At 36.9% G+C, this 26,206-nt stretch overlaps 1 protein-coding gene across 1 annotated transcript; it reads left to right on the forward strand.

Annotated features, from left to right (window-relative positions):
- The first annotated feature begins 341 nt into the window (after window positions 1–341).
- Window positions 342–20,899, forward strand: LOC113063015 (potassium channel subfamily K member 10-like). The gene is made up of 7 exons (XM_026233147.1): window positions 342–853; window positions 2,779–3,161; window positions 12,055–12,172; window positions 13,137–13,297; window positions 15,675–15,867; window positions 17,016–17,158; window positions 19,369–20,899. The coding sequence occupies exons 1-7, from the start codon at window positions 799–801 to the stop codon at window positions 20,023–20,025; spliced, it is 1,710 nt and encodes a 569-aa protein (XP_026088932.1). The 5' UTR covers window positions 342–798; the 3' UTR covers window positions 20,026–20,899.
- Window positions 20,900–26,206: the final 5,307 nt, after the last annotated feature.

Consider the following 26,206-nt stretch of genomic DNA (forward strand, 5'->3'; position numbering starts at 1 on the left):
GATAAGAGGTAATTTTAGAATTTTAGCAGTGATGAAGAGCAAATAGTGAGGGAGTGTTGGCTGTATTTTTATTTTACAGTATGGAGATACCTTTATTTATTTTATTTCTTAATTATTCAAATTTTTCTTCAGGATATACATTTTGTCACTTCATGCAGTCTGTTAAAATTGTAAGACCTTTCCATTGTAAGTACCATGTTCTGTAGTTGGTGCTGGATGAAGTCTATGTCTCATTGAAACAGTCCAATCACGTGGATCACGCAGAGTAGTATAGCCTTCAATAAAAAATAAAAAATAAAAAATAAAAAATAAAAATAAAAAGTTATTCATTAAATGTTAAAAATATGCACTGATAAGAAACAAATATAGAAAGAAAGAAAGAAAGAAGTCGGTGTTGTGGGGTAAATGTTAAACTGGTTTGCCACATACTGCGGTTTCTGCGAAATGCCTTCTAGATAGTCCGTTCGCGAAGCGCTCAGACGATGCCCCCAACAGCAAGTGGACTTCTGCTGCACCTTCACTGTTTACTTCACACACAAAGGGTGCAGCTGGCAAAAGGCGGAGTGATCTGGAACTCTTAAGTGCCACGAAGAGACAGGCAGACTCCACGCCAGTCTAGCAGCACATCTATCCCTCTACAGGCCTGAAGATGAAGATGATCTCATGCTTGCGCCCATTTACCTCCCTGTCTCGTTTAAAAACAATATCATCAAGGAAATTCGCTGCATGATTCAACGGTCACGCCGTGTCTCCCGATTACGCGTTTCGACCACTTCATGAATTAACCTGCAATCCAAAATGAAATTTCCAACGGAAAACCCAAGGAAACCAGGGAACTGGAACCCTCCACCAGGTAGGTACATTTCGATCCAAAATGCATTTCCATTGGCATAAATACGTTGTTGTTCATGCTACGTCTTTAACAAAAGTTATAAAGAGCATAAAGAAGCATGCATGCGCTCTGGTAGCCAGTTGTCAAGTAGAGTGATTTAAGAACCCAACTAATCCAATCAAAAGCACTTTAACCAAGATGCGCAATATGTTGATGGGAGAGGTAGTTGACTGTGAACACTTAGTGGTGCAATACCAACGATTTAACATCTCACTTAATTCTAATAATGGATCTCATTCTGTCCGTCTCAGTTTTTTTTTTTTTTTCAGTTGACACCTTCATTAAGATTCACAACCACGCGTTTCACGCACACCCCTAGATGCTTCAGAGGTTTTCCTCACAATCACGACATGACCGAGAGACCTATTGTTGATGCTTGCTGCAATAGTTTAGCAGGGTGCGAGAGGAACAAGTCATAGAGACGTCTAAATAAGCACTTATAGGCTACATTTTCCAGAAATCTTCAGCGGGAGCATCATTACGCGTCTACGAGTCTGAGAGTACTATGCAGAGACACGAGAGATGCGTAATGAAACGTGGGAGACGCGCATTACATAATCTTAATATCTACCGACAAATCAGACATATTCACGACGCTGGAGCTTATATTTACCACGTCGCATTTATGTCACGCGAGGTGATAATTTACTTTTTTTTTGTACCAGGAAACTGTGAATTATTTGTAGGCTATACGTTTGGGAACAGCTATTTTGAAAAATATTATTTTAACATATTGAACGCAATAGTTCCTTCATATAATGCGACTACAATTTAAGTCACTATGTTGTCGATCAATATTTAATCTTAATTCAAAAACAAAACAAAACAAAAAAAAAGCATATTACAATTCTTAATGTCTACTTAATCATTTGCTATGAAATTTCACTGAAGGAAAAAAAAAATCTGAAGGTAGGGTCAATATAGCTTGTAAACAACCGATCGAACTGTCACAGTGAATTATTGCGGTCATGCTGCAGGGACAGTGCCCACATAAACAGCTGTGCAATACTACATCATATTGCAGGCTAGGGGATTGTCTGAGTACTAGAAAGTTGAGGGCAAATCATTTGAGGCTCAATCTTATATGTGCTTTCTGTGATAAATGCAATCTTTGGTTTATTGATTGTAGGGTCATATTGATTTATTTAGAGTACAACCTCCACACGATAATAATAATAGTAATTATTATTATTATTGTTTTGTAGAATATGCATAATTATGTGTTTGTGAATGTAGCTATAGGCGGTCTGAAACAGTGCAGCTGCTCCACCCTGCTACTGCTGCTTTCTGCTGTAATGGGTTTTCAGAAAGCCAGTGTGTGTGTGTGCAGATGCGTGTGTATGTGCAGCAATGATAAGAGGTTCTGGGACCATAACATGTGAAACTCCACCCTTTTCCACCTGGAGCATTTATATTAATTTAAAATCGTCATGTTTAAAAAGAAAGTCAAATGAACACAGGCGTAAACACCAAACTCAAAAAGCAAATTATCTTTCATTCTAGTTTTTGGGGTTTGAATAAGCTTCTTGCAGTGGATAAACGACAACATAAATCAGTGGTCTGCAACATAAAAACACATCGCTGGTCTGTTCTGACAGGATAGTGGACAGCAGGGAAAAATAAAATACAAATCATCATATAACAGTCTATTTAGAGTAGCAAATCTCATAGGTTCCTCAGAGGAGAAAATGCTGATATTTTTGACATCAGGGCTTCGGGTCCAAATTTTATGGCATTGTCGCAAATCCATCTGTCAGTTGCTAGAAAGTTGGACTTGATGTTTCATGTAAAATCTGGGTCCAGAAGCAAAACCAGTTGAGAACTATTGTTGTAAATTATCATTTACCAGGACAATTTTTTTACTGTCTTTTTTTTTTTTTTAACAGTGCCAGTGCAGACAAACCTGGTGCCACCCAAGAAGGTCCAGCCAGGGATGTTGCAGTCCAGTTTGGTGCAGGCCAGCGTGGCCACCATGCAGAACCCCATGGGCTGCCCTTTACCTCGCCTTTCTGTCTCGCGGCCTGCTAGCATGGTGGCCAGCTTGGAAGCAGTGGCGGACGGCTCAGCCCTCCTCACCGTCATGAAGTGGAAGACTGTCCTAGCTGTGTTTGTGGTGGTGGTAACGTACCTGGTCGCTGGTGGTCTGGTGTTCAAAGCCCTGGAGCAACCCTTCGAGAGCAACCAAAAAGACACCATCACTTTGAAGAAAGCAGCCTTCCTGGAGAAACATAAGTGTGTGACCCCCGACGAGCTGGAAGAGCTCATCAAGGTAAAACAGCTGCTCATCTTTAGTAAAGCTCAGGCAGTGTCCCTAGTGGGATCTCAAATCTAGTGGAACAACACTATGGCTTCATCGATCTGTCTGACATGTGAACTTCACTCATGCAATAGACCAGGGCACGGTGGTCGGACACTTCTAAATGGAGCAAACAACGAAAATAAATGTAAAGATATCAGAGCAGACTGTCATAGTAGACGTATGACTTATTGAAGTATTTGATGGATAGTGGCCATGATGGCAGTAATCAATCTGTTTTGCAGTGTTGAAGCGATGTGCAAAGTCCATTCTGGTCTTTAATAGCTCCCATTTACCACTACTACTTCAGCATTACTTTTCAGAAATGTTCTCAGCAATAAAATGGAAGAGATTTATGAGGAAACTCTGCAAACCTAGCAACCGTTCAATCTCTGAAATCTGACTAATACATTTTTGTCAGCTCTGTTATGTGATGTCTAGCGCTGTGAATAAATGACTTTTCATTCCTGTGAAGCTAATTTACTTTAGACTTATGATTTAGTTATCCCATCTCGCATCAATAGTTTAAAGTTTTGCCGATTAGCATAAATCCATTTGCCCCTGCTGGTTGGATTTAGTAATTGCACCCTGTTGGTTGCAAAGAGCATTATAATCCATCGATGACCTTTAAGAAATACAATTATCCATGTATTCTGACAAGATATTTATTAACATACTTATAATATTTATTGTTTTATTGGTGAAATTGATGTTACGTCCCACTCTCATGTCAATTCATAACTATTTTATTCGTACAAACTTTTTCCTACATTTGTACGACCACCTTAGGTTTAGGGATGGGATTGGGGTGGAGCTTAATTTATTAAATTTTTTATAAAAGTTTTAACTTTTAGTGAATTTTAGAGAAATTCATACCAAATTAGTAGAAAGTCGTGCAAATTCAAGATCTTGAAATTTAGCGCTCAAGTTCCTCTGTACTAGGGCTGGGTATTGTTCAAAATCTTTCGATCCGGTGCCAATTTCGATACCTCAGTTTCGATACCGGTTCCTAACGATACCTTTTTCGATACCATATGTTTTAAAATCCATTTCAACATCAACACAAATACATTAAACACAAAACTTTTATTTCTCACCTTAATTAAAACAAATTTTGGTAACACTTCACGCTCAGGATAACATTATTAATACAACTGGTTGTGCTTTTTGGATAGGGGTGCGCTTTCAAAAGACTTCCTGGCTCACAGCAGCCCACCACATCATAACACAATCGCCCTTGTTTTGATGTCATTTATTAATTTAATATTTAAGTAAACAGTTTGGGGATTTTAACCAATAGGGCAACTGATCCACCGTTGAAAAAAAAAGAAGAAAAAAGTACAGCAGCTGTTCATTTAGCGACTCCTAGTGAGCAATACATGCTCATCAAGACACAAACATTCTTCTAGAACTAACACTTTGCATTCAGTTATCAGATCCATACAAATCATGCATGAAATAGAAGTTTATAAACTCAAACGACAGCTTTATGTGCTTTACAGTTCAAGTCACACAACATTTGCGACGTTTCTGAAATGCTGCTCGCACTGGTTTCTAAATATTGCTGATGCAAGCGTTTTAAACAATTTACGCGCGTTCGGAGCTTTCGCTCACTCATTGAAAGCACGCGCTGCGAGAAGCATTTCAGACAATGCGCGTACAGAGAATGAATTCATCTTTCGCGTATCATAACTTCTGGATGAACACATACACACACAATTATATCAAAATAATTGTCTCTGCAAGTATTCTCGTAAACACAGTCGGTTATGTTTTAAGTGAACATATACAGTGGCCTGCTGCTCGGAGAAATTTGCTGTCTCTCTCTTTCAGTTTTTTTAGACGACGTGAAAGGGGGTGTGTTTCAAGATACACAATGGAGTAGACCAAACTAAACAGGGAGGGAGGGCAAAACACTCATCCAAACAAATGCTTCATTAACACTGGCTTTGGTTGCAATACTCTTATTGCATATGTTGCACTTTGCTGACTCGGCATCCACTTTTATAAAGTATAGCCACACTTTAGACCTCTTTGGCATTGTAAAACGGAAACGTTTTGAGAAAAAACAACTACAGTTGTGTTGTGTGACTGCGAGTATCTTCAGAAATTCTCCCCGTCACGTCACGTGGTGGTGGACAGCCAATCACTCAAATTTAGGTCCTTACATGCACATATGCTACAAGCTCACACAGACACAGCCGCTTGGCAAAAAAAATAAATAAAAAATAAATAAATTTGGGCCGCTTGCCTTTTGGAACCGAACTTTGGCACCGAAAGATAAATAATTTTTCGATACTCATAGTATCGAAATTTTTCGTTCGATACCATAAAGGCATCGAAGTTCGGTACCCAGCCCTACTCTGTACATTTCTGATTTATTTGTATACATTTAAAGCTCACTTTCTCTTACACTCCCCATGGACCCATGTTTATATCAGTTTTTATTAAAAGAAAGGTGTATATATTCTTGTCCGTGTAATCTGTTTATAGCATAGTTTACAAGGGTCAGGTTCTGCTCAAGCTTGACAGAAGCAGTTAATTTGTATTGCACTGCGTCACCCTCTTTTTTACTACTTCTGGGGTTTTCAGGGTCCAGTGCTCACAGCTTCTCATAAAACAGGGAAAGTGGTGCCCAAGTCCAGAGACCTTTTTGGAAATCGACTCTGTTCTGTTCCAGTAGCAAGAAAACTGCATACATAGGCAGCATTGTAAGACATTATAGGCACGATCACAAAGCAAAAGCTATTCTAAAGCACATGTTCTTCAAGGCTAATTCTAAAGTATAGCATGTATCTTATATACATCTCAAAACTATGAAAAAAATGACAGATGAGGTGAGAGAAAAATTGTTTATATACTTAGAATTCAATCAGTAATAAAGTATATTGTTAAAATAGCTGTGCTGTGAATTGTCCATTTAGTGGTATTGGTTGTTGTACGTATCACGGCAGTTCAGAAAAGTGACCAGTGAGTGACGTTAACATGTTTACGCTTTCTCGCATTTAAAAATAACCTGTCACCTACACTAAACCTAATCCTACACCAAAACCGATAGTGTTCTGTTAAAAAAAAGCAACCATGCCATTTTAGCTTTCCTTCTACAAGTCATTTAGCTCTTTTATCACAAATCATGTTTTATGGGACTTTATGAACTGGGTGGGCTAGCGAGTTACTAAGCCATACATATGGAGCTAATGATGTAAAGCAAATGTCAAAATGTATAAGAAATAATGCATGGTGAAGTGTTGAGTTCATAACATAGTATTATGTAAATTAAAATCAATAATCCGCCCCTGTAATCATAATTTGTATGAAAGCTGCCACTAATGTTAATTTCAGTTGGAAATGACAGTGAAATGTATGTATGGGCACATTTTTTGATTTTAAAGGGAGGGTGAAATGCTATTTCATGCATACTGAGTTTTTTAAACTGTTAAAGAGTTGGATTCCCATTCTAAACATGGACAAAGTTTCAAAAATTAAGTTGTACGTTTGAAGGAGTATTTCTGTTCCAAAAATACTCCTTCCGGTTTGTCACAAGTTTCGGAAAGTTTTTTTCGAGTATGGCTCTGTGTGACGTTAGATGGAGCGGAATTTCCTTATATGGGTCCTGAGGCACTTCTCCCGCAAGAGCGCGCGCTCCCGTATAGCACAGCACTGAGAGCACAGGCATTCACTGATCAGAGCGAGAGCGTCGCGAAATGTCACAAAAGAAGTGTGTTTTTGGTTGCCAGGGCAAGACAACCCTGCACAGATTACCAAAGAAAAAAACAGCATTAAGGGACCAGTGGATGGAGTTTATTTTTACAGAGCATCAACGGAGTTGTGCAAGTGTTTTTGTTTGTTCCCTGCATTTCGAAGATGCTTTTTTTACAAACAAGGCCCAGTTTGACGACGGATTTGCGTATCGTTTATTTCTTAAGGATAATGCAATCCCAACAAAAAAAGGGTCACGATCATATGTTGGAACCGCAGGCGGTGAGTAAAACTGCTTCAAATATCTCTGCCTCCTTGTTAGTGCGTCCGCCTCCCATCGGAGACCCGGGTTCGAGCCCCGCTCGGAGCGAGTCGTTGCTGCTGCTGCTCTCGTTCAGTTTCAGCCTCGGGATCTGATTCTTATCATAAATATACGCTGAATCTGACTGTTAGCCATGGTTTGTTTGGGATGATGGTTGTTTCCTCAAGGTAATGTCACAGCTTCCAAACGCTCTCAACGCAAAAGCCTACTGGCGCTCGTGATTCTTTAGCTCCGCCCACACGTCTCGCCTCCAGTCGGTCGTGTTTTTCCCGGAAAAATCGGTACAGACTATCTTTCTCTTATGACTATAATAAAACTAAATACTTTTTGGAGTTATGAAGGATGCAGTACTACTCTATAGGTACTCAAGATTAACAGGATATTGAGTGAAAACGAGCATTTCACCCCCCCTTTAAGAAAAAACTCCACATTTTGTCACATTAGAGGCACATTTTACAACAAGCCTACTGTATGTTGCAAAATTTACATAAAATGGAATATTATTCTTGTAGTCTACTTGGTAAATTTACAGTAAATACTCATATCTTAGCAAGTCGGCATTAGGGTTACACGAAAAAATCACAATCACATTATCTGGTTTACTGGAATCCATTAGACAATGACTCAGCTTCTGGCAAATCGTTCATATGGCTCAAGCAGCTGCAATGCTCTGTCAATGTCTAACTATTCTGCAGGTTTCATTATTGAAATGATTATTACTCATCGGGTCACAACACCAACAGTGGAAGACCATTTATTTAAGCACACATTCTTAACCTAATTGTGTTGAGTTCTTTTGTTGCGTTACTGTGATTTTGATGCTTAAACTGCTAAAAGCATTTCTTTCAAGATGACCTTCACTGTAAAGTTAAAGGACCAGAAACTTCTTTGATAGATGAGCCGTGATAATCATCCAGCTAAATAAGAAGAATCAAGTCTTTAAAGCATCTGTTGGGTAATCTTGATTCTTTTGCGCTAATGGGGATTCATCAGGAGTATGGGCAGGGGAAAACGTGAAGCTTGCATATCGCAACCCTTCCTGGAATGACTGAGGCAGAGAGGTTAAAAACAATAATTGAATCAAGAACCTGAAACCCTAATTTAATCTAGAACCAGCAGCGTTTGAGAGCTTTGTAACAAAGCACCATTTCAAAATAGCTCAGCCTCACTGACTCAAGTAGAGACTGAGAGAGGTGGAGATGACAGCTGCTTCCTGTCAGCTTCTGCTGTAAAATGACGTCTGAGCTGGGAGTTTGCAGAACAAAGAAAATGTAAAACAGATCTGCAGCAGGAGACATAACTTGTGGTTTTGCTGATTATAAATGCTCAAAGAATCGATGATTCAGGCTGGTGGTGAGTGGATTAGCTGCATGTAAGCTGTTGCTTTCGCTCTGCTCCGGCTGTGAGCTTGCAGTCTGGCAGTGATGTAACTGGAGCTGAAGAATTAGAAGAAACGCCAAAGAACTTCTTTGAGCGGCAGACCAGAGAGAGCATGTGTAATAATGCCTGCACATTGTCTATCTAGAGTTATTTTCAGCTAAAATTGCCAGGAAATGTTCACGCATTTAGTGTAGTCTTCAACTCGAGGAATTGCTTTGGCATTTGTTCAGATACTTCAACTCCATTTACATCACCCTACTTGCCAGGAAATAAATTGATTTTTTTTTATTACATGTGCCATTATACTGTTATTTATCCTGCTTACTGCATCTCTAACACTGGCCAAAGAAAAAAAAATAATAAAAAATAAAAAAATAAATAAAGTGATATATAATAAATAAATGCATTTGGAATGATTTAATACATTTATTTTGTAATTTTTTATTTTAATTTTAATTAAAAGCAGACCTGTTCTAGCACACACACACAAAAGTGTATAGACTTACATTTAAACTGTGCTATTTATATTTTATCTGACCCAAGATTTAACTAAATAATGCAATTTTAGGCTATCTGTTATTCTTTTTTTAACCAAAATATTCTATTAAATACCCTTTTTTAATATATATTCTTTCGCAGAACAGTTCAATTCTTTATAATAATATGATATAGTATAGTATATAATATTATATATTATTATATGATATTCATTTTTTTTTTCAATTATTTATTAGGGTTATAATATAGTATATTATAAAAACAAACGGAAGTGTTTAAACTGATCAAATAGAATAGAAAACAAATTGAAGATGCGTAAGCTAAATAAAAAAAAAATAAAAAGTGAGCATATTAATTCCTATACACCTTAACATCACGATGTACTACACCTGCACACATCTACACCTGTGTGACTGTAAATGTCTCTGGGTGTTGTTCTGTTACTGTACCCATCTTCCGTTATTTCGACCACTTAATCAAGCCACTCTTCTTTAAAACATGACATTTTATTTCACATGGCAATGCATTTGCGTTGGCTCTTGTGTTGAGCTGTTGAGCTATATGCCTGCAACCATTAAAGTATTCGATTTCTGCAGCGACTCATTTGGCGAACACCATTCTCTTTCTATGAAACCTCTAAACTGCACTCACTGGTTCTAACTCTGTAGCGGTTTGTCTGAGCATTACAATTATTTAACATTTACTAGAATAAAAAAAAAGAAGGCTTTCCCAACTAATTTTTGTGTGTGTCCTGTGCGTGGCATATTATTTATTCTGTGTGGCAGCGCTCTCGCACAACTTAGAGGCAACATTGATTTGGGACAGAATCTTACACCTAGGAAAAATACATTCCTCATGACACTCAGTATTTACAGCTTCTTTATGGTTTACCTTTGTCACAGCGACATTTCTCATGATGATATTGAAAGCTTCCAGACGCTGTCATCTGAGCACCTGCTGTCTGCTTTAAAGACGCATTTATGTTTCTTCTAAATCATCTTCTCATCACCTTAAAAGGGGTACAACGTCTCCCTGTTGCATATTGTATGCAAGTCACTCTGGCAAGCAGATGGAATAAAGTGCTATTCAGATCGGTTCAGAAATGAAACTGAAGATGAGTTGGTGTAGCACAGACAGACGGAATGGGAATGTGTGCTTTCTAGCAGTCTCTGTTGAGGTAAAACCTGTTTGCACTAAACGGTCGAGAACATCACATTATAGGAGAGAATTGAGGGGACACGAGTTTCCATTCTTGGACCGAGAAAGAATCTAAAGCTGATTGATTGGTCAGATACAGATAATTTAAATGTGTTTATTCCAGTTTCATTTCAATCTGAAATTCAAAGATTGCATTATAATATCCTATAATAAATTTTGCATATATTCCATAACTTATTTTGTTCTGGATCAGAATTGTTTTATTGCAAATTGAATATACTTTCATTCCTTTCTCTTGCATGAGTTGCTGCCTTAATGGCTACACTTGGCTCAAACTTTATTTTACGCATCCAGTCTAAAGTCTAGACCGACACAATCTGAATCTGCCCTTGTGTACCTGCCCTTCAGCTGCCCACACGCTCGTTTCTCACACCTGAGCCGCTTCCTGTTGATCCCGGTGTAGTACTTCCATCTGCTCTCCCGGATTCCTGTTGGGCTAAGTGACCTGTTTCTGATCCGCCCTCTCTGTTCCTCTCTATTAATGATACATATGATCATCAAACGCTCATTAAATTAAGACAGCTCATTTGAATCATCACTTCAGCAGTGTGTCGAAAACTACAGTTCGCTTAGCAAAAGAGGATCTATTTATTTTTTTGTTCTCTTCGGAATGACTAGAATGTGTGAGGCATGGTGAATCAAAATTCGAAATATATGGCTTTATGTTTTATGTACTGCTTGATACATTGGCTCATCAATGAAGGCTCTATTTATTCTTATATATATGTGATGGGTATAGGCTTAGGGTTAGGTTTCTGTGATGGGTAGGTTTAGGGTTAGTGTAGGGGAATGGTATATTTAGTCATTTTTTAGTCTTATTTAAAATAGTATGTCTTTATGGGGTCCGACTAACCCTTGGACCTCACAAAGTAGTAAAAACAAGTTCACACACATACACACACCAAAAACAGACTTAAAACAACATGATGTTGTGACCTCAAAATATAGTGTTCCTGTAGCTCAACTGGTAGAGCATTGCGCTATCAGACGCAAGGTTGGTTGTTCGATTCCCTGGGAACACATGATAGGTTCAAATTGATATCCTGAATGCACTGTTAGTAGCTTTGGATAAAAGTGTCTGCTAAATGCATACATTTAATTTAATTTTAATTAATTAATTTATTTAATAAGTGAACTGATATATTTGGTACCAGCTCCATATGTATGGCTATTCTGGCATGGTAAACACCTGGTACATCATTGTACTTTCGATGTGGAGAACTCAAACTCAGTGAAACAAGCTTTCATAAAAATATTCAACTGCTTCCGCATTACGTACAACATAATAAAATGGTGCCAGATTCATCTGTTTGAGATGAAAAACTGAACACACTTTTAGCGTCACTGACTGGACATTTCACTTGGAAAGCATCACAAAATATGCAAGAGGCAATGTAATATCATTTTGTAGAAATGTTGCCACAGGCAAGTTCTTCCAATGAGTCTGGGTTGCTATATTATTATTTGAATGCATTTATCATTATTATTTTTACATTTTGCTGTGTCTGCATATATATTAATGGTTTTATTATTTTTGAGATGTGATACATAGTGGTTTTGAAACTGCACAAAAAATTCGGTTAAATTGTTTTGCCCTTTTGAAGTAAAAACGTAATTTCTTAAAATTGCATCGTCTGTTAGTATGACTTGGTGTTTCAGTCCATTTTTTCCTGATACCAATTTGGATTTTCATTACCACATTAAATGATCTCATACAATGACCTAAACTCCAGTCTTATCTCTTCCCAGCACTCTGTAGATGCAGGGAACGCTGGTGTCAGTCCTATTGGAGACACATCATACAACTCCAGTCACTGGGACTTAGGGAGCTCCTTTTTCTTCGCTGGAACGGTGATAACAACAATAGGTAGAACCTAAGCATCCCTGGATATTATTCATACATTTCAAACTGCTACCATAAGGACACCACATTAACATGTATAGCTCAAGCCAAACCCATAGCTGACCCCATAACCACCAATCAGTCACATTTAAATGTCATGTGTGAAACTGTGACTGCTTCAGCTGTCCATCCAGTTGGAGTTTCTATCTCACAGTTATAGTAATACAGTTATAAACTCACAAAAAGACTCAAATTGCAAGTTTTTATATCTCACAATTCAGAATTGTTTTTCTCAAATTTGCAAAAAACAAACAAACAAACAAAAACCATCAGAATTGTGAGGTAAAAAGCCTTTGTTACATGCTGCGGCAGAAATACGGGTCATCAATCCACTACTTGCAGTTATGTGGCACATTACATTGAAGGTTTGATGTAATGCATTTGAAGTCCATAAGCTGCCTGCTGTGTTACCTGCCAGGGCCTGTGACTGATTACTTAAAGAAGCAGTTGTGCAATACAGGTTAGTATCGAAATGCTGACAGGACTCTCAGTGTCATTGGCTCAGCCATCCAGCGGTCAATGGACAAAGTCATAAACAAGATTAGTTTTTACACTTCAGTTGCCAAACCTTCCAACACGCTCTCAGTAGACATATTTTGATCCACGGGGACCACAGTATAGGTCATTTCCTATGAAGCACTTTTAACCTGCAGAGTACATCTGACTGGAATTCATTGAAATTAACAGACTGATTGGAGTCTGGATTTATACATAGCAAAATTAGGAGACGTTTATGACGTTTGGTTATGTTTGATTTTGTGTAGTTTGAATAGGCCTCAAACTAAATATCCATGTAATCATCCCATTACCATTGTTATGGCCGGTTTTCATTGCATCACATCCTTCATGTGTCACATGGAATATACAGTTGTTCATTTGCTTTTCAGCTGCATCTTAATTTACACCATTACTCTCTTATCGTTTTAAGGTTATGGCAACATTGTTCCAAGAACAGAGGGTGGGAAGATTTTCTGCATCCTTTATGCAATATTTGGCATCCCACTCTTTGGCTTTCTTCTGGCTGGTGTTGGTGATCAACTAGGGACTATTTTTGTGAAGAGCATTGCTAAAGTGGAGAAAATGTTCAGGGTAAGTGAACTGTGGACCACAAAACTAGGGTTATTGAAAACAAGGCTGTGAGGGATAGATGCACAATCTATTCCATATCTTTATGGTAAGGTATCATTGTAAATGCTGTACATGATTTTTGCTGGACATGTTATGCTAGTTGCAGAAAGTCAGAACCAGTCTGTGCAGTCGGAGTAGACAGACTTACACAAATCACATAGTGTACGATGAGCACAGACTCCAATATTTTTAGCTTCAGACTCTTTTTCCATACAGTTAGAGGATATCAAACATGTTTGATATTTTGAGCCGATTTTAGAGCACATACTGTATTTTTTCATTTTTCATACATCTCCTAGCAACAAGGCTCATATTTCTGGTTGAAGTTTTTATGTTCAGAATGACTTGAAAGTCTGGTAGCTAGTGTTTTTCTCTGAAACAAACTTTCTGTTTAGTTTTTTAGTGTTCTTCTGTTGAGTCCACATTCTTAATTTACATAACACTTTTTTTAATTATATTTTTTGTAAAGGTGCTGCATGTAGGATTGACACAGAGTGGTTGAACTAGGTATTGCAGTCCAAATTCAAAATATCGGAGAGTTTTTTTTTTTTTTTTTCACCAGGCCCCTCCTCCTCAGACTTGATGCACATGCAGGTTGCCAGATTGACGACACAAACAGGAACAAGTGGACTTGACAATGAATGAAATGAAATACGCTGTATTTTCTATGGAGTCAAAATAATGCCATATATATATAAACAAAAAAAAAAAAATGTTTTGCAAAAGAAAATAAAGTTTTGCAAACGAAAATTAAAGTATTGAGGAAAAGAAATATTTTTGCAAACAAAAATAAAGAATTTCAAAAGAAAATAAAGAACTGGGAGAAAAAAATGTAGTGTGTCAAACAAAAATAAAGAATTGCAAAACATAAATGAAAAGTAACATAAATGATTTTGCAATACATATTTTCCATGGCCATATCTACTAAATTATTTGCAATGCTGCTCTTATTTTACATGTCAGTGTAATTTGAGCTTGCAATACCAGTTTCCCTTTGCGCTTAACTTTTCTGGGTGTCTCGCTTTGTGGCACTGTTTTGACGTGGGGGTGGAGTCAAGAAACAGGGGCGTTTACAACATGCCTCCCTGGAAGTGACGTCATCGACCCGAGACGCAGCTAGTGATGGGAAGTTTGGATCATTTTACCGACTCAGACTTTTAAGTCTCGTTCAGCAAAATGAACGAATGTTTTTTTCAAGTCATTTCCAATTTTGAGTTTGCTGGTATAATTGCTTTTCCTAGGCAAACTTGACATTTTGGTATAATATATGTACAAGAAGATTGCTCAAAAAGGACATAATGACATACATTAAAAGCAAACAATATTTTGAATCCTAAACAAGTAACACTACAATTCTATAATCTAATCTGAAGGGTGAACTCAAAAGACATAAATCATACAACAAGGTCATTTTTGAAGATTAGAATCCACTGTAAAAAAATAAAATTAAAAAAATAAAAGTGATTTCGCCATTATATGGACAAAATTTTAAGCATAACCAACTCTTTATTACCACATTCAGTGTTATGGAAAATTACCATCATGACATAAATTAAAATCAACAATTTGAAATGTATCAAGTAACTGTAAGAGTAAATAATAATTATAATAAAAAAAATTATAATAAGTACTAGGCACCCATTTGAATGGAAGGTTGTAAATTAACTAATTTGCCAATGCTATCACGACACGGGACAAAAGAACGAACAACCTGAAGACCTGAAAAATGAACGAATCAATTCTCTTTCCGGCTCAGACTGCATTGGTTTAGCGTATGGGGCTGTCACGTGTTTAAGGAACAACTCAAACTCGACCCGAAAGATGAACTAATCAATTCTCTTTCCGGCTCAAGACTGCATTGACTGACACAGGTGAATTACTACTTCTAGCAGAACACAAACTGCTACTAGCAGGTTTCACAAACCAAAACAAAGATCGACATTCTGGGCCAGAGCGCACATTTTCCAGGGAGAATAACTAACTGCAGCATTGTTATCCAGTATTAGTCAGGAATATCGCAGCAGTTGTTTGTAGCTGTTTAGTAAGACCCTGCGCAGCAGAGTTACATGCCTAGTAAATAAACACAGAACTGTGGCTCCAGCATGCTGAGGCAGAAGCATCTGCAGTACGGGTTGAGATCACACCTCATTAGAACTAATCAGTCTCATTCAGATCATCAGTAGGCCCATCAGAGAGCAAAGTCACGAAATGTCTTCTTGTGCAACATGTAGTCATGAGGTCATGCTGTTTGCATGACCAAGAAGAATGGCTCTTGTATTATGTGCTTCATATTTCATGTTGATATTGCTTTTTGTCTGTTTCACCACCTGCCCCACAGCGCAAACACAATCAAATAAGCCAGACCAAGATTCGAGTGGCCTCTACATTGCTCTTCATCTTGGCTGGCTGCATCCTCTTCGTCACCATACCAGCCTTCATCTTCAAGCATATTGAAGGATGGTCCGGGCTGGAGGCGATCTATTTCGTGGTCATCACACTGACGACTGTTGGGATCGGTGATTATGTTGCAGGTATGGAACAGAATTTAGTTGAAATTAATGGGGAAAAAACACTGCTTACTAGTTTAATTTATCCATGAACCGTGTCTTACAATAGACTATTGAAAACAGTAATTTTTTGTCATTTTTATTTCTGAAAGTCTTTCCATTTCATACCAGTTTTATTTCTAACACATCTCAAATAATGCATTCTGTGATGGAATTGACAGTGATATAAATAAATTTGTAACATACTTAGAATGGAATGCAAAGCCCTATTTTATATTTTGTTCACCTTTAACGTCTTATATTTCATCTCATACTTTCACTGATGCCTTTACTTTGTAATAATTAAACGAAATTGTAAACAATATATATATATATATATTTTAAGATTAAAAGTTCAGGTCTGAGACAAGTGTGAAACAAACTCTGCATAGGCCATTTGGAAACTAGCAAATGAGGAGGGCAAAATGAAGAAGGACACACACACACACACACATGGGTTATGTCCTCATAAGTCACCCTCTCCTTGTAATACCTGTGCCATACCCATGCCATTATACAGAGATGTGTCTTGATATGTCACAAAAACAAGAGCACACACAAACACACACACACGCACACACACACACACACGCACGCACGCACACACACACACACACACACACATATATATATATATATATATATATATATATATATATATATATATATATATATATATATTATTATTAATAATAATTAATTGTAATACAAGTTTTATAAACATCTATACATGATTTGATCGTTTGACATGTAGTTTCTTGTGGATCCCTGTCAAGGAACAGGTTAAGTGGCTTTTGGTTTGCTTTGTTATGCAAAATGGCTGGAGGGAAGAAATTTTGCTACGCAGTTGATTGCATTCCATTATAGACTTTGTTTCAGTTTAGTAATTGAATAAAACACAGTCCATATAAAAGCAATGTATGGTCTTTTTAAAGCTTCTCTACTTGCAGACACCATGAATTGTCGAGAAAAACTGAGCTTGTTTGATTGCAGTTCTTTTTTTTTTTTTTTGCAGGAGGTTTTGATGTACTGTATGTCCTTTAAAAGGCGTGCTTGTAGATTTAAAAGACAATAAAATGCTCCCACCTCTGAAATGAAAGTGTCATTTATACATCTCTTGCAATCTCTTCCAGGAGGCAATAGAAGAATAGAGTACCGTGAATGGTACAAACCGCTGGTGTGGTTCTGGATCCTGGTTGGAATGGCTTACTTTGCTGCAGTTCTAAGCATGATTGGAGACTGGCTCAGGGTGCTTTCTAAAAAGACAAAAATGGAGGTGAGACTTTTGTAAGCACTCCATTTATCTTGAATAATCCTGCTAAATTTTCTACTTCCAGATATGATGTAATGATCAATGTTGTGACTTGACACTAATCGATTTACTCAGAAATACACACAGAAATGAAATACATACACAAAATTATGGAATGATATTGCGGACATTAGTCAAAAGGGATTGCAAATTGTATTTGCATTTGCATTTTCAATTTGTGGATGCATAAAATATGACATAATCCAAACGCAATTGCAAATCGCGCATTACCATTTGCACTTTTGTTTAAGCGAACACACAGTGTCTGCCAAATTTAAAATGGAAATGCAAAGTCTGTTTCCAATTGTGTTTCTATGAGCTATGAGCCTGTCATATTTAAATAGCAATATTAATTACCACATTTGCCTTTTCACTCTCTCTGCACTGTGCATGTAAACTGGCAAAACTCAAATTGAATCGCAATTTCTTTTGCATTTGAATTTCCAATGTCTACACGGAAACCTGTCAATCAAGTGACAGGGGTGGGGTCATTTTATTGGGCGTGTTTGCATTGGGAAGTGACGTTACTCACAGTCGACGGTAATAACCAATTATTAATAGACAATTTTGCGGAATGTTTTGAAAAATCGAAGTAATTGATGAAATTGTGGAGGACATTTTGACACTCGCGCAGCAAGTTGACGACAGTTCATACGGTACAGATTTCCTTTTACTCAGAAGCCATTTGGTTTTGGACAGGTTAAATGTGTTTGTGGCCTTGACAAACAGCATCATCAGTAATTATGTCTTTGCCAATCTAAGTGAAGTGGCCGGTGTTTTGAAATTTTCGGTTTCTGAGATATTTGGTGTCACTGGGTGGAGCATACATACACATTATTCATGAGTTTTTTGTTTCGCGTTAAAGCGAAATATTAGTACTTTGTCATCGGATCTAAAAGATAAAAAGAGGCAATTGATATAATATTTAGTTTCATTTGTAATGGCTGTAAATATACACATTTCCCTGAACTAACTACATTTCTTCTGCTATTATTAAGTTTGAATGAAATATGAAAGGAGGCAGTGGTATTTCATATCCTTTTCCGTTTTATTGTAAATATACAGTGAGGAAAAATTGCAGTAGTCAAGGCGAGCTGACATGTTATCAAGTACGCTGTACGAATTACCGGACGAATTATGCAGGTACGAATTACCGGACCTGCGTCCGCAGACATCACTCCCGAGTCAAATGCACAAAGTCTGAACTACCGAGGATGCAAGTCCGAAATCAGCGTACTTTGTATTGAGAAACGCATGCAGACCTACGTCACCAGTCTATTTGCCTAATCTTCCCGGTACTTAAGAAAGCAGTGGAAACACAGAAAGCAACAGGTCTGTGGGGGAAAATAGTTCTTGAGGAAAAAAGGTTCCTGGTACAATTGTTCCAGGTAATTTCGGTTGAAACGCGGAAAAAGCAAATGTGGTAATTAATATTGCTGTTTAAATATGACAGGCTCATAGCTCGTAAGATATAGGAAACACAATTGCAAACGGACTTTGCATTTCCATTTTAAATTTGGCAGGCACAGTGCGTTTGCTTAAACTAAAATGGTATTCCGTCCAATTTGCAATTCCTTTTGAAAAATGTCCGGAATATCATTCCATAAAAAATAACTTTAATAACTTATCTTATATGATGAACAAGTTTTTAAATTCTGTGTTATAATTTATTTGGATTCTTTTTATGAGCATAAATCTATATTATAATGAAGAAGAAATAATCCTTTAAATAAAATTCTTTGAAACAACAATACTGTTTCACTGCTTTAAATATCTAAAAGCTTTTGTACAGAAAATCAGTCATGTGGTGCTAATAAAATGCAAAAACATGGCTTATATATATATATATATATATATATATATATATATATATATATATATATATATATATATATATATATATATATATATATATATATAAGCATCTTTAAGATGTGTACATTCACCTGTTAAAAAAATATAGTGATTACTTCATTGTTAATTTTATTTCGCATGAAAGTGTGTGAAACCAACATCAACACAAAGACTACATTACAAGTATTTGGAATGTATTTTGTCTCTCCTTTATTGTGGATACTCATATACAATATTAACTTTTATTTTAAGTTCAAACAGTTATTTGCATGGATAACTAAAGGGTTACAGGTTTATTTACCAATGTCATCTTGTTGAAGGTGGGTGAAATTAAAGCTCACGCTGCAGAATGGAAGGCCAATGTTCGAGCAGAGTTCCGTGAGACCAGGCGTCGACTCAGTGTGGAAGTTCACGACAAACTGCAGAGGGCCGCCACCATTCGCAGTATGGAGCGCAGGCAGCTGGGTTTCGACCAGCGGGCCCATTCCCTAGACATGCTGTCCCCTGAATGTCGAGCTGCCTTCAATAGCCTGGACACCACTCATTTCAAGACATCCTCCCAGGAGAGCATCGACACAAAGCTCAACAACTTACGTTTACGAATTGAGCAGAATGAGCATCGACGGAGCGACCCAAGCCAGGAATACTCTGAAGAGAACATTTTCAACCGCCTTGGTTCAGTCACAAAAATAGCCAAGAGGAACAAGCACAAAGAGTTGAGAAAGAACATCCCAGATGATGGTCGGAGAGCCTTAGATTCCTTCACATGTAATACTCCCACGATGGATGAGGAGAAGAAAGAGGAAGAGGACGATGAGCTTGAGAAAGAGGTCAACACTAGTCTAACCAACTTACCTCTCTTTGTGGAGAGCCCCAATATACAAAATGGATTCATGCCTCTACCGCCACAGACCAAAGAGGAGGAAAACGAGATAAAACTTGAAGATGAGGAGTTCCATTTGCAGACGGAGCCCTAGAGGGAACTGTGTAGAAAAATAATACATTCCTAAAGTGCCTTGGCTAGCCCTTACCCTGAGCTGAGATGTGAGAATCTCAATTTCTGCTGTTCATTTAGCAGTTCACTGTGTCCTGATAACTTGATAATGGAAATATGGAAACATTAGCAATGGAAACAGCTGGTTCTCTTTTTCAGACCACTGAAAAATGCTGTTCGAAAGAATCTCTCCAAACGTTCTGGACAACAAACTAAAAATCTGTAGCTAGCTACATTGGCGGGTTGTTTGTAGTGTGAAGGTTTCAATGGTATTTTATTTATTTTATTTTTTTTCAGCCAGACTGTACTTCAAAGTCATTTGCACAGTTTTCATAGTTTGAAATTGTAGGACAATGGAACAGAAGAGAAGCCATAAGGTAGAAAGTCATGGTTGACGTCATGTAAGGCTGAATGTCTAGTAGAGTTTAATCACAAAATGCTGAACGTTTCTTTCATTTAAAGAGATAGTTCACCCAAAAGTTTTGCTGTGTTTCAAATGTTTTGTCTATATACAATTAAAGTCAGTGAAATCCAAAACAACCTATGTAGAGGGCACTTTTCCATTTTTGGGCATCATATCCCTTCAAGTCATTAGCTGCATTTCCCAAAACCTTTGCGACAAAATGTAGATAAAAAACTATTGCTAAATGACAGTGTTTTCAATAATCAATGTTATGCAACTAAAACTTAGTTTTATCCTCTCACGTAAGTCATGCCAACATATGTTGCTAGGTTTACATATATGGCAGCCACAGCACTAGCCATTATTTTTAATCGGAGACGAATGCGAAAAAACAAACTTGTTTCCATTGCAGTTTTGCAAAAAAACCTTTTTTTGAATAGCCTGAAAAATCACATTAAGTGAACGTAATTAAATATATATATATATATATATATATATATATATATTAGGGCCGGGACTTTAACGCGTTAATTTAGATTAATTAATTACACAAAAAATAACGCGTTAACTAAGATTAATTAATTACAGAAAAAAAATTCCCACATTTTTTTTTATAACTTATTTTTGCACCGCGGAACGTTTCTCACTGGATGAGTTTCGGCGGACCGATTATACTGGAGCACCAACTAGCGTTCGCTTCGCATATCACTGCAGCACATCGAGCCTCAAGTATCACCTCAACGCAAAACATATAGCAGCTAGCATGGACTTTACACTTTATGTTGAACTATGTATTATTTTGTTGTTGCAACTGGCACTTTATGTTGAACTCTTTATTGTTTTGGCCAAGGTTATTGAGAGTTGGACTTAGTATGTTATGGCCTCTGAAGCAACAGAGAGATGTTTTCCAATGTTCTGAATGTAATTGACAGTATTGTGTTTTACTTAAAAAAACACTTTACAGAAGGTTCCAGCACCTATAAGCTTCCTGAATTTCCGAAATGTACTATTTCTAAATTGTTTCTAAATATGCTATTGCTACACTTCATGGCAAAAATTGCACTGGTCTGCTAGACTTGGTTGAACAAAAATAAACAATATTTTGTTGCTTAAGCTTATGTATTCAGTCATTATTCATTGGTATACTATAAATCCATGTGAAAAAAATTACTTCTCACTGTTCTTAGGTCAAATATTTATATGCGATTAAAATGCGATTAATGCGATTAATTACAAAGCGTCTAATTAATTAGATTATTTTTTTTAATCGAGTCCCGGCCCTAATATATATATATATATATATATATATTATATATATATATTAGGGCCGGGACTCGATTAAAAAAAATAATCTAATTAGTTAGAGGCTTTGTAATTAATTAATCGAAATTAATCGCATTTTAATCGCATATAAATATTTGACCTGAGAACAGTGAGAAGTAATTTATTTCACATGGATTTATAATATACCAATGAATAATGACTGAATACATAAGCTTAAGCAACAAAATATTGTTTATTTTTGTTCAACCAAGTCTAGCAGACCAGTGCAATTTTTGCCATGAAGTGTAGCAATAGCATATTTAGAAACAATTTAGAAATAGTACATTTCGGAAATTCAGGAAGCTTATAGGTGCTGGAACCTTCTGTAAAGTGTTTTTTTAAGTAAAACACAATACTGTCAATTACATTCAGAACATTGGAAAACATCTCTCTGTTGCTTCAGAGGCCATAACATACTAAGTCCAACTCTCAATAACCTTGGCCAAAACAATAAAGAGTTCAACATGAAGTGCCAGTTGCAACAACAAAATAATACATAGTTCAACATAAAGTATAAAGTCCATGCTAGCTGCTATATGTTTTGCGTTGAGGTGATACTTGAGGCTCGATGTGCTGCAGTGATATGCGAAGCGAACGCTAGTTGGTGCTCCAGTATAATCGGTCCGCCGAAACTCATCCAGTGAGAAACGTTCCGCGGTGCAAAAATAAGTTATAAAAAAAAATGTGGGAATTTTTTTTCTGTAATTAATTAATCTTAGTTAACGCGTTATTTTTTGTGTAATTAATTAATCTAAATTAACGCGTTAAAGTCCCGGCCCTAATATATATATATATATATATATATATATATATATATATATATATATATATATATATATATATATAAATGTTTTAGCAAAACTGATGTGTTTCCATTGGGCGGATTTTCAATTCACAGTTTCAATTTGCACAATTTGAAGTGTAATATAAACACAGTTATTGTCTTGATGCTTAAAGGTGCAGTAAGTGATTTCTGAGAAAAGCTATTGAAAGTGGATTGGACCGAGCACCACACTTGTAGCCAATCACTAGAAAGGGGTTTGTCCACTATGTCCATATGTTCCTTTTGGGTAGAGGTGTGTTTGTTTTTATCATTTCAAATATCAACAGTGTTTCTTAGAAATCACTTACTGCACCTTTAAATACCACTCAGAATACACAACATTACCAAATTACATTGATTTGTGAATGATCAAGGTAGCATTTTAAATTAGTTTGACACTTGTTTGAAGTCTACTAAACATTGTACATGTGCATGAACTATGTATATGGCATACTACCATTTTAGCTTTGCAGATTGCAGTTCCATTTAGGATTAACAGGATTTTTTTTACAAAGGGTTGTTGTTGTTATTTTCTTTGCCGGAAAACCTTTGTTTGAAAATGCCCACTGTACATGAGCAGATCTCACAATCTTTTTAAATTTTGCACTTTTTACAAGTTTCTGTCTTTGGTTTACAATTATGTTATCTTCTTTTCCAGAATGTTTTTGGACTAGACTTTTGAAACACCACTGAATAATGTTGTGCTTATTGCCTGGGAGTGTCTGACATAATTGTTTTGAATGTTTGTGTTGAAACCAAATACCACTTTGTCTGATGTGATTGTTGTCTTGCTGACTATATTAATGAAAACTCCCTGAGGCAGACACATGTATCAGTACCTCATTCCCATCAACTCATAAATGCACACATACACACATCTACAGCTGCAGCAAAATGCTTGTTGTTGAGCTAATGTTAATTACTGTTTTCATGTTTGCAATAGTCTAGAGCGAATGCAGCAATGGACTGAATATCTGTAATAAGAAAAAAAGCTATGAAGATTAAAAAAAAATGTTAAAGCATTCAAAATTATTTAGAGACATGGGTCCCTAAAGCATGCTATCGTGCTAATATATTACCATGCTATGGTATTGATCGTACCACAAAAATGCTTCTTGAGACTTTGAAATGTCCATGTTTGAGCTCTAATTCAAACTGCACATACTAGTAAATTGCTGTTCGCAGTATCTGCAGTATCTTGTGCAACCATTACATTCAATGTAGTGAGTGCCTTTTGGAAATAAACTCAGCTGAACAAAAATCTAAAATGGTTTGTTTGCCTTCTTCTCTTTCCACTTTCCATTTTCCTAAATGTCCTGAGGCAGTGTTCTTTTCAAATATATGGTTTCCTTGCTTAAAGGTCAACTTGAAATGTAAGAATCCACAAAAACATCAACAACTGAAAGAACACTCAACATGCTATTTAAAAATCCTGAGGTACCGTTCACCTTCAAATGTGTTTCCAAGTGTAAGATCATCCTGCACTACAATAGCAAATATTATGCAATCTTGATGGGCAAGAAATGCCTTAATTGTTAAATTCCCTAATCTATTTCTGTCATTTAAAGAGTTAAAAAAAAAAAAACCTTGAAGTTATTTGAAGTTAAAAACATATTTTATTTATATTATTTAAATTAGTCATAAAAAATATACAAACCCGATTCCCAAGAAGTTGGGACACTATACAATTTGTGAGTAACAAATCTCATAAACTTATATTTTATTCACAATATAATATAGATAACATATCAAATGTTGAAAGTGAGACATTTTGAAATGTAATGCCAAATATTGGCTCATTTTGGATTTCATAAGAGGTACACATTTCAAAACACTTAGGTGGGAAAAGTTAAATGTACATATAAGGAACAACTGTAGGACCAATTTGCAACTTATAAGGTCAACTGGCAACATGATTGGATATAAAAAGAGCCTCTCAGAGTGGCAGTGTCTCTCGGAAGTCAAGATGGGCAGAGGATCACCAATTCTCCCAATGCTGTGGTGAAAAATAGTGGAGCAATATCAAAAAGGAGTTTCCCAGAGAAAAATCGCAAAGAGTTTGAAGTTATCATCATCTACAGTGCATAATATCATAATATCATAATATACATAATATCACCCTCAGATCCGGACCCCAGACTAAAGAGGACAAGGACAACCCAAGTTGTTATCAGCGTTCAGTTCAGAAGCCTGCATCTCTGATGGTATGGGGTTGCATGAGTGCGTGTGGCATGGGCAGCTTACACATCTGGAAAGGCACCATCAATGCTGAAAGGTATATCCAAGTTCTAGAACAACATATGCTCCCATCCAGACGTCGTCTCTTTCAGGGAAGACCTTGCATTTTTCAACACAACAATGCCAGACCACATACTGCATCAATTACAACATTATGGCTGCGTAGAAGAAGGATCTGGGTACTGAAATGGCCAGCCTGCAGTCCAGATCTTTCACCCATAGACAACATTTGGTGCATCATAAAGACGGAGATGCAACAAAGAAGACCTAAGACAGTTGAGCAACTAGAAGCCTGTATTAGACAAGAATGGGACAACATTCCTATTCCTAAACTTGAGCAACTTGTCTCCTCAGTCCCCAGACGTCTGCAGACTGTTATAAAAAGGAGAGGATTCCAAACAGTGGTAAACATGGCCTTGTCCCAACTTTTTTTAGATGTGTTGATGCCATGAAATTTAAAATCAACTTATTTTTCCCTTAAAATTATACATTTTCTCAGTTTAAACATTTGTGAAAGTGACATGACATACAGCCAAGTATGGTGACCCATACTCAGAATTCATGCTCTGCATTTAACCCATCCAAAGTGTGCACGCAAACACACACCCAGAGCAGTGGTCAGCCATTTATGCTGCGGCACCCATGGGCAAGTTGGGGGTTCGGTGCCTTGCTCAAGGGCACCTAAGTCATGGTATTGCCATCCCGAGACTTGAACCCACAACCTTAGGATTATAAATCATTCTCTCTGACCACTAGGCGACAACTTTCTCCTTAGCACGACTTTCCCCTTGACATGTCATCAGTGTTGTTTTCTGAATAATATATTGAATTTTGAAACTTCCACATAATCACATTCTGTTTTTATTCACAATTTGTACAGTGTCCCAACTTTTCTGGAATCGGGTTTGTATTTCTATATTTGTCACTGTATCAATCCTCTGATTCCCGCAATTTCCACACAGGTGAAGGTCTTGCCTCTGACTTGGGAGTTGGCCAATCATAACACATAATTTTGGGGATCCACTTAGTGTGCAATCTATGCCGTTTTTTGGGGTTTATACCCTATGAAATGTATTTACTGTTAAGTTTCTTATCATCAATTTTGAATAAGGTTCTATCTGCATTCTGAGCAGTTTTGAAATATTAAGCTTATTTTTTTTTTTATTTTTTTTTATACCATATTATGAAATGGGATATGGGGAGTAAGTCTCTTTCATATACCAGTCCCTTCAGCTTCTCTCTGAAACAGACGCAGTTTGCAGACATTATTGTATTTGTCTTGGGATATATAAAAGCTTCTTTCAGAAACAGGTGCAGATTGCAGACATTACTGTATTTGGCTAGGAATATATAAAAGCTTCTCTCACAAACAGGTGC

This window comes from Carassius auratus, chromosome 45 (genome assembly GCF_003368295.1).
Source record: "Carassius auratus strain Wakin chromosome 45, ASM336829v1, whole genome shotgun sequence".
NCBI classification, from domain to species: domain Eukaryota; kingdom Metazoa; phylum Chordata; class Actinopteri; order Cypriniformes; family Cyprinidae; genus Carassius; species Carassius auratus.